The sequence below is a fragment of the Marmota monax genome, unplaced genomic scaffold (assembly GCF_021218885.2).
Source record: "Marmota monax isolate L192 unplaced genomic scaffold, Marmota_monax_Labrador192_F-V1.1 WCK01_AAM20220418_F8-fsc00087, whole genome shotgun sequence".
Classification (NCBI taxonomy): Eukaryota; Metazoa; Chordata; class Mammalia; order Rodentia; family Sciuridae; genus Marmota; species Marmota monax.
In genome coordinates this window covers 5,724,707-5,734,365 of record NW_026693476.1, presented here as the reverse complement: position 1 = coordinate 5,734,365, position 9,659 = coordinate 5,724,707, and the positions used below count along the sequence as shown (strand labels likewise).

Here is a 9,659-nt window from a genome sequence, read left to right as displayed (position 1 = left end):
GAAAAAAGAAAAGCACCAACAAAGGTAGTTTTTTTAAGACAGATGGGATGTAGAGGTTTACTCACTGACTAGGAACCAAGAATCTTAAAAATATCAACTCTGGCAACAGCAACCATAGAACATCATAGTGAAAAACTATTAAAAATTCCAGGATTAAAAATGGAACACTACAGCCAGGCACAGTGGTGCACACATGTAATCCCAGCAGCTCAGGAGGCTGAGGCAGGAGGAACACAAGTTCAAAGCCAACCTCAGCAACTTATTGAGGCCCTAAGCAGCTCAGTGAGACTCTGTCTCTAAATAAAATATAAATAAAACAGGGCTGGGGATGTGGCTCAGTGGTCAACTGCCCCTGAGTTCAATCCCCAGTATCAAAAGAAAAAAAAAAAATAATGACACACCGTAGTTCATGTGCTGTTGGTTCTCATTCATTCTACCTCTGTATATCTCCCTCAATCAGAAGCCCATTACCTAGCCCATGCTATTAAAGTAACATTAAACTTGAGGTTTGGATCAGACAATAGTTGTCTATTGAACTCGTGTAAAATGAGGAAACCTAAGCTGAGAAGCCTGCGGGCCGCCGAGCAGAGTGCCTGTTGCTTTACCTCAAGAGCTCTCCTGGTGCTGCGAGCACAGGAAGTACACACAGCGCTGCTAAGACACAGCCAGAACGCTCTAATAAAAAAAGTAAAATAAAACTCAGACAGCTCCCCAAAGGAAAAAAAGACTAAGGTGCTGCAGAGCGGAGGCCACACTTACTCTTATGTTAAACCCTAGAAGGTCACTTATAACTCCTGAGACAGCAGAAAGGATGACGACTCTTGTGATATTGTAGATTAAGGGATTCATTGTCAGTCCATAGAGTCTGAATGGCGTGTCCAGCTCCTAAAAAAAAATGCAAGAATCTGAAATAAGACAGTTTTTCAAAGGCCATCAGTGATTTCTTGCTGGTTTCTGAGTCTCAGGTGAGGGAGACTGCTTCAGGACATCTCTTCTTAGTATTTAAAAGCTACCCTCAAGAAATCCAGAATCTACTCTTACCTACTTTTCTACAAGCTAAGCTTTTTAAGGTAGATTGGAGCAATGTGTCATTCATGGGAGGAAAAAAAGTAATTTAAAAAATATGATAGACATCAGTAGTCATCAGAACCTGGGTAATAACACTGGAAACTTTTTCTTATACAGTTATTAATCCCAAACAATCAAGTTGTCATTTTGAATCTAGCCTGTACCTATTTGTTGTTAGGGTCTTTTCTAAGAAGTATTGATTTAATTCATTAATCAAAAACAAGCTTAATTCACTTTATTTTTCTTATATAAAACACTATGTGGTGGCCACAACTGGAGCCCGGGTCCTCTGTGCAGACTCTGGTGTGGGCCTGGAGGCCTTGGTGGAGAATTCCTGATAGACAGGTAAACATGCATCTTCCCAGAGGTCAGGACTGGGACAGCTGAGGATCTTCCATACAGCATCAAGGGTGGCCCTGTGAAGTGTGCCATGGTGACAGTGCAGCCTCTGACCCTGCAGCCCCTGCAGGGATGGATATACCAGTCGTTGGCAGCAGCTTTTGGGGCATCGAGGCCCAGACAACGCTAGCACCTCTGGGAGCAGGGATGAGGCCGCTGACAGAGGCACAGCAGCCAGTGCCCTTGCAAGGGCAGCGGGAGGCTTGCTGCTATCTTGTTCCTCCAGCAGCCTGGCCCCACAGGGATGACAGAGAACTTGACCTTGTTGATAACCCATCGGATGGTGCTGGCAACCTCCCTGGAGCACCAACACCCAGCCAACATGGCTAATTTAGTCCCTGATGGTAATAAACCTGGTCTGCAGGCCAGCGTGGGTCTGCTTTTACACAGGCAAAACTTCATCTGTCAGAGATGTCCCCAGAAAAAAGTCAATGACCTCTGATTCTTTGCAGACAGGGAAGAGAGGCAGATCAGAGCTCCTCTGTGAACATGTGCTGCTTATTTTCCACCATGTGGCTCAATGTAGTGATGGCGAGCCACTCTTTTTCCTTCAGTCCTGCCTCCAGAAGCTCTGGCCCTGACCTCCACCTTGACCCTTGACACCTTGGCTCCAGGGCCACCTCACCATTGCTGTTTCTCAGAGAATAAGCTGACTTAATTTAAATTGTAGTCAAATCATCTCATAAGATAGTACTTACTTTTAACAACTTGGTGGACAGCTTTAATACGTTGTTTACTAGAGTGAGCTGTTCTTTCTTATTTGGCTTTTTTTCCATTTTAAGATATAAATTAATCTAAGGGAAGGAATAGAGAATATGATAAATTTCACAGAAAGGATTCGTATATATTATACTGCATAAAATCTGGCAGATTTTGAGGGCCATGTTTTCAAGTAAAATGAATTTTACTTGAAAAATTGCAACTATTTCTACAGAAAACATATATCATGTCCCCTAGCCCTCATCCCTAATCAGTGGCCCTTTGGCAAAGAAAAACTACTTAATAAAGAAAATACCTATAATGATGAAGCAATTTAAATATCAAAACAATGAAAATATTTAAATTAATTATAATTATCATGAAGACTCCTTGAATTCAAAAACTATTTTATTAATCTCAGTACCCCCTAAATAATTTAATATCCTCATTAAACATTGTAGAAAGAAAGAAAATAGCTGCTTTTAACTTGCTAATTCTTTTTTTTTTTCTTAGAGAAAGAAATCTCCACTATGATTCTAAGGCAACAAACAAAAAAACTAATGATTCCAAATGTTTTTACCTAACAAGTTTATAAATAAGCTTGAAATTAAAATCCAAGTTAAGAAGAAATCACCTTATACTACTCTGTATTTACAAGAAACATTTCTCAATCGTATTATATATATCACATACTGAAAAATACACATTTTCCAAACACTGAAAATGATGTATTCTATAGCTGATAAAGAAATTCAAAAGATTTAACAGATTCAATGATAAGTAATCTACAGATCCAAGCCGGGCGTGGTGGCACATTCCTGTAATCCCAGCAGCTCAGAAGGCTGAGGCAGGAGGATCACAAGTTCAAAGCCAGCCTCAGCAAAAGCGAGGCACTAAGCAACTCAATGAGACTCTGTCTCTAAATAAAATAGGGGATGTGGCTTAGTAGTCAAGTGCCCTTAGTTCAATTCCGGGTACCCAAAAAGATAAATAAAATCCAACACTAGATATAGAGTATGAGATTAACAGCAAGCTCCAAGCCATGCCCCTTAGCACAGGTCTATAATCCCAGCTCTAGAGAGGCTAAGGCAGAAGAATCTCAAGTTCAAGGCCAGCCTCAGCAGCTTAGTGAGACCATCTCAAAATACAAAGGGCTAGAGATGTAGCTCAGTGGTAAATAGCCCTTGGTTTTCAATTCCTACTCTGGGGGGGGGGGGGGAGCATGCTCCATTACTACCAGTAAAATACCTTTATAGTATACAAAGTATTTTCAATCCCTTAGATTATAATTCTCACAATCCTGGGGGTGTGAAGGGAAGATGTTATATTATATCCATTATATAAAGATTATACAATTACAGAGCAGCAAAGTGACTTGTGAGATCATACAGCTAGAAAGTCAGATAGTGATCCAACCCTGAATCTGCAGCATAAATTTTGCAGTGCATTATGCCATCTCTAACCACTGAGCAAAACTGAAAAGACCATCAATACCTGTTCAGTAAGTAATATGGAAACATTGCTGTATTTCTTATTGGTTTCAGACCCCAGTGAGGCCAGGCGCAGTAAAAAAAGTAATAAAGCTGTTTCCCAAATCAAAAACTCCCAGTTATAAGCATCGTTTAGGAAAGTTTTATGTCCTTGGAGAACCTATAAAAAGACCCAAGAAAAATTCAGTTTTTAATTTGACTTAAAATCATATAATTACTCCTTTTTTAATTTTAAAACATTTTAAAGAGTTCAATATTTTAATACTTAGAATTCATTATTTCGATCCTCATAAAGTATTTTCTATTCAACTAACCATATATATTTCTTTAAAGTTTCCTAGATACTTTTCCTTTTCATGAAAGACAGCAAGGGTCTAACAGTAACAAAGGAGAAAAACATAATACAGTAGGTAAAACAAGACAGATGCATTTGCAGCTACCTTAACCACCACTGCCCACTCACAAGTATTTGGTAACCATTGTTCAAAGTATTAAATCTGCATCATGTCTAATGAGCTCCCCAAAATGTGTGATCCATCACACTGGTATTACTAGGAAATCCTAAGAATCAGTTCTGCATTCCAAATAATAGCAGCAGAATCTGTAATTTATTGGGTGCCTATAATGTGTCGGGTTGTTTGTTTTCTTTTGTTTTTATGGTTCTGGGGATGAAACCCAGGCCTTGCTCATGCTGGGCAAGCACTCTGTCACTGAGCTGCATCCCAAGCCCTTATACATCAAGTTTTCTGATGAAATTTTTATTGTTTTTAAAATTTCTTTTAAAAGTAATTTACCCAAGTAAGTCCAAGGCAAAATAATTTATTGAAAAGTATACAGAGAACTCAGAGAAATCAAATGCAAGCTTTTGAAAGAGAGGAAGTCACCCAGCAGCTGCCCTCTCCATCTTTCCCCGCTTAGAACCAGTCAAGCTCCCATCTACACCTCTTGACCAATTCCATGGCCTTACAAGACTCGTATTTTCTGCTTCCCCATTAACTCTGGCTTAAGCCAACTTTGGCAACTTTGTTTGTCTAGCACCTTACCCACTGACCCCTTCTGACCTTTATTCTCCAAAATCCATCACTGATATCTCAGGTTCTTAGCTCTAATTTCCAAAACAAAGAATACATTTAGCTCAGTCTGGGTCAGGCTCATCCATGACAACTGGTTGTAACTAGAAGGAGGAAAGTAACAACTAGTAGCAAAATATGCCTACCTGTTCAGAAAGGATACACTATTTGTTGCACAACAATAGATAATTAATATACAAATCATTAACAAGCTGCTACAAAATCAAACATGAAGAAAAATTATTAAAATAAGCCAGAGAAAAAGAACATTTATTTATTTTAATTTTTTATTGTTGGTTGTTCAAAACATTACATAGTTCTTGATATATCATATTTCACACTTTGATTCAAGTGGGTTATGAGCTCCCATTTTTACCCCATATACAGATTGCAGAATCACATCAGTTACACATCCATTGATTTACATATTGCCATACTAGTGTCTGTTGTGTTCTGCTGCCTTTCCTATCCTCTACTATCCCCCCTCCCCTCCCCTCCCCTCCCCTCTTCTCTCTCTGCCCCCTCTACTGACATTCATTTGTCCCCCTTGTATTATTTTTCCCTTTCCCCTCACTTCCTCTTGTATGTACTTTTGTATAACTCTGAGGGTCTCCTTCCATTTCCATGCAATTTCCCTTCTCTCTCCCTTTCCCTCCCACCTCTCATCCCAGTTTAATGTTAATCTTCTCATGCTCTTCGACCCTACTCTGTTCTTAGTTACTCTCCTTATATCAAAGAAGACATTTGGCATTTGTTTTTTAGGGATTGGCTAGCTTCACTTAGCATAATCTGCTCTAATGCCATCCATTTCCCTGTAAATTCTATGATTTTGTCATTTTTTAATGCAGAGTAATACTCCATTGTGTATAAATGCCACATTTTTTTTTTATCCATTCGTCTATTGAAGGGCATCTAGGTTGGTTCCACAGTGTTGCTATTGTGAATTGTGCTGCTATGAACATCGATGTAGCAGTGTCCCTGTAGCATGCTCTTTTTAGGTCTTTAGGGAATAGACTGAGAAGGGGAATAGCTGGGTCAAATGGTGGCTCCATTCCCAGCTTTCCAAGAAATCTCCATACTGCTTTCCAGATTGGCTGCACCAATTTGCAGTCCCACCAGCAATGTACAAGTGTACCCTTTTCCCCACATCCTCGCCAGCACTTGTTGTTGTTTGACTTCGTAATGGCTGCCAATCTAACTGGAGTGAGATGGTATCTTAGGGTGGTTTTGATTTGCATTTCTCTGACTGCTAGAGATGGTGAGCATTTTTTCATGTACTTGTTGATTGATTGTATGTCCTCCTCTGAGAAGTGTCTGTTCAGGTCCTTGGCCCATTTGTTGATTGGGTTGTTTGTTCTCTTATTGTCTAATTTTTTGAGTTCTTTGTATACTCTGGATATTAGGGCTCTATCTGAAGTGTAAGGAGTAAAGATTTGTTCCCAGGATGTAGGCTCTCTATTTACCTCTCTTATTGTTTCTTTTGCTGAGAAAAAACTTTTTAGTTTGAGTAAGTCCCATTTGTTGATTCTAGTTATTAACTTTTGTGCTATGGGTGTCCTATTGAGGAATTTGGAGCCCGACCCCACAGTATGTAGATCATAGCCAACTTTTTCTTCTATCAGATGGCGTGTCTCTGATTTGATATCAAGCTCCTTGATCCATTTTGAATTCACTTTTGTGCATGGCGAGAGAAAGGGATTCAGTTTCATTTTGTTGCATATGGATTTCCAGTTTTCCCAGCACTATTTGTTGAAGATGCTATCCTTCCTCCATTGCATGCTTTTAGCCCCTTTATCAAATATAAGATAGTTGTAGTTTTGTGGATTGGTTTCTGTGTCCTCTGTTCTGTACCATTGGTCCACCCGCCTGTTTTGGTACCAGTACCATGCTGTTTTTGTTACTATTGCTCTGTAGTATAGTTTGAAGTCTGGTATCGCTATACCGCCTGATTCACACTTCCTGCTTAGCATTGTTTTTGCTATTCTGGGTCTTTTATTTTTCCATATGAATTTCATGATTGCTTTCTCTATTTCTACAAGAAATGTCGTTGGGATTTTGATTGGCATTGCATTAAACCTATGGAGAACTTTTGGTAATATCGCCATTTTGATGATGTTGGTTCTGCCTATCCATGAACAGGGTATATTTTTCCATCTTCTAAGATCTTCTATTTCTCTCTTTAGGGTTCTGTAGTTTTCATTGTATAAGTCTTTCACCTCTTTAGTTAGGTTGATTCCCAAGTATTTTTTTTTTTTTGAAGATATTGTGAATGGAGTGGTTGTCCTCATTTCCATTTCAGAGGATTTGTCGCTGATATACAGGAATGCCTTTGATTTATGCGTGTTGATTTTATATCCTGCCACTTTGCTGAATTCATTTATTAGCTCTAATAGTTTCTTTGTAGACCCTTTTGGGTCTGCTAGGTATAGAATCATGTCATCTGCAAATAGTGATAATTTAAGTTCTTCTTTTCCTATTTTTATGCCTTTAATTTCTTTCGTCTGTCTAATTGCTCTGGCCAGTGTTTCGAGAACTATGTTGAACAGAAGTGGTGAGAGAGGGCATCCCTGTCTTGTTCCAGATTTTAGAGGGAATGCCTTCAATTTTTCTCCATTCAGAATGATGCTAGCCTGAGGCTTAGCATAGACTGCTTTTACAATATTGAGGTATGTTCCTGTTATCCCTAGTTTTTCTAGAGTTTTGAACATAAAGGGATGCTGTACTTTGTCGAATGCTTTTTCCGCATCTATCGAGATGATCATATGGTTCTTATTTTTAAGTCTATTGATGTGGTGAATAACATTTATTGATTTCCGTATATTGAACCAGCCTTGCATCCCAGGGATGAATCCTACTTGATCATGGTGCACAATTTTTTTGATATGTTTTTGTATCCGATTAGCCAGAATTTTATTGAGGATTTTTGCATCTAGGTTCATTAGAGATATTGGTCTGTAGTTTTCTTTCTTTGAAGTGTCTTTGTCTGGTTTAGGTATCAGGGTGATGTTGGCCTCGTAGAATGAATTTGGAAGTTCTCCCTCTTTTTCTATTTCCTGAAGTAGCTTGAAAAGTATTGGTATTAGTTCCTCTTTAAAGGTTTTGTAAAACTCTGCTGTATACCCATCCGGTCCTGGGCTTTTCTTAGTTGGTAGTCTTTTGATGGTTTCTTCTATTTCCTCAATTGATATTGGTCTGTTTAGGTTGTCTATATCCTCCTGACTCAATCTGGGCAGATCATATGACTTAAGAAATTTATCTATGCCTTCACTATCTTCTAATGTATTGGAGTATAAGGATTCAAAATAATTTTTCATTATCTTCTGTATTTCTGAAGTGTCTGTTGTGATATTGCCTTTTTCATCCCGTATGTTAGTAATTTGAGTTCTCTCTCTTCTTCTCTTCGCTAGCATGGCTAAGGGTCTGTCGATTTTGTTTATTTTTTCAAAGAACCAACTTTTAGTTTTGTCAATTTTTTCAATTGTTTCTTTTGTTTCGATTTCATTAATTTCAGCTCTGATTTTCATTATTTCTTGCCTTCTACTTCTTTTGCTGTTGTTTTGCTCTTCTTTTTCTAGGATTTTGAGATGAAGTATGAGATCATTTATTTGTTGGTTTTTTCTTTTTTTAAGCAATGAATTTTCCTCTTAGAACTGCTTTCAATGTGTCCCATAGATTCCGATATGTTGTGTCTGTGTTTTCATTTATCTCTAAGAATTTTTTAATTTCCTCCTTGATGTCTTCTATAACCCATTGATCATTCAGTAACCTATTGTTCATTCTCCAAGTGATGTATGCTTTTTCCTTCCTTCTTTTATCGTTGATTTTCAGTTTCATTCCATTATGATCAGATAAGATGCATGGTATTATCTCTACTCCTTTATATTGTCTAAGAGTTGCCCTGTGACATAATATGTGATCTATTTTTGAGAAGGATCCATGTGCTGCTGAGAAAAAAGTGTAACTGCTTGATGTTGGGTAGTATATTCTATATATGTCAATTAAGTCTAGGTTATTAATTGTGTTATTGAGTTCTATAGTTTCCTTATTCAACTTTTGTTTGGAAGATCTGTCCATTGGTGAGAGAGGTGTGTTGAAGTCTCCCATGATTATTGTATGGTGGTCTATTAGACAAAAATATGGAACGCTTCACGAATTTGCGTGTCATCCTTGCGCAGGGGCCATGCTAATCTTCTCTGTATCGTTCCAATTTTAGTATATGTGCTGCCGAAGTGAGCACAAGAACATTTATTTTTAAAGACCAGCAATAAGGCTAACAACTTTCAGCACACATATAATCCCAGCAGCTCAGAAAACTGAAGCAGGAAGATTGCAAGTTCAAGGCCAGCCTCAGCAACTTCAAGCAATCTCAAGAACCTGTCTCATAATGGGCTGGGAATGTAGCTCAGTAGCTCAGGGGTAAGGTGCCCCTGGATTCAATCCCCAGTACAAAAAAAAAAAAACTAACTAAAATTAGAAGATAGGGAATCCTAAAAACACAGGAAGAAACTAATTGGCAACCTATAATCCTTTCCCAGTAAATAATATCCTTCAAAAATGAAAGTGATAAAAGATATTTTAAATAAGCAAAGACAGAGAGCTCATCACCAGCAGACTGGTACTAACATAAATTGCAAAGAAGTTATTCAAAGAGGGAGAAAATAATCCTAGAGAAACACAGAAATATAAGAAGTAATGAAAATAATAAATATGTGAGTATATAAATTGACTACATGAAAAAAAAGTAATCACATTTTTGGGGTTCAAAATATATATAAAATTAAAATAATGGACAATAATACAAAAGATGAAGGAGTAAATGATATAAAGTATTCCAAGGTTTAGCACTATCAAGGAAGCTATAATTAATCATTTTATTGGACTCCTTTTATTAGACTTCAATAAATTAATCTCTCATATTACTAAACATTAATAC

At 37.9% G+C, this 9,659-nt stretch overlaps 1 protein-coding gene and 1 non-coding gene across 6 annotated transcripts in view; both read right to left on the bottom strand.

Annotated features, from left to right (window-relative positions):
- The window catches only part of Phtf1 (putative homeodomain transcription factor 1), a 50,344-nt gene that overhangs the window by 11,073 nt on the left and 29,612 nt on the right, over positions 1-9,659 (bottom strand). For 3 of the 5 annotated variants that reach the window (XR_006854774.2, XM_046458291.2, XM_046458289.2), the window contains 3 exons: positions 3,661-3,816; positions 2,166-2,261; positions 760-885 (listed from right to left, as the gene is read on the bottom strand). Coding sequence is in view for 4 of the 5 variants with exons in the window: in XM_046458291.2 (XP_046314247.1) it covers positions 760-885; positions 2,166-2,261; positions 3,661-3,816 (378 nt within the window). In the remaining variant the exon portion in view is untranslated. Of the gene's footprint in view, positions 1-25; positions 676-759; positions 886-2,165; positions 2,262-3,660; positions 3,817-8,741; positions 8,948-9,659 lie in introns of those variants that run through there. The other 2 variants (XM_058583601.1, XM_058583602.1) reach the window with 2 other exon arrangements.
- Positions 8,857-8,963, bottom strand: LOC124102064 (U6 spliceosomal RNA). The gene has a single exon (XR_006854795.1). It is a non-coding gene; the product is annotated as a U6 spliceosomal RNA (small nuclear RNA).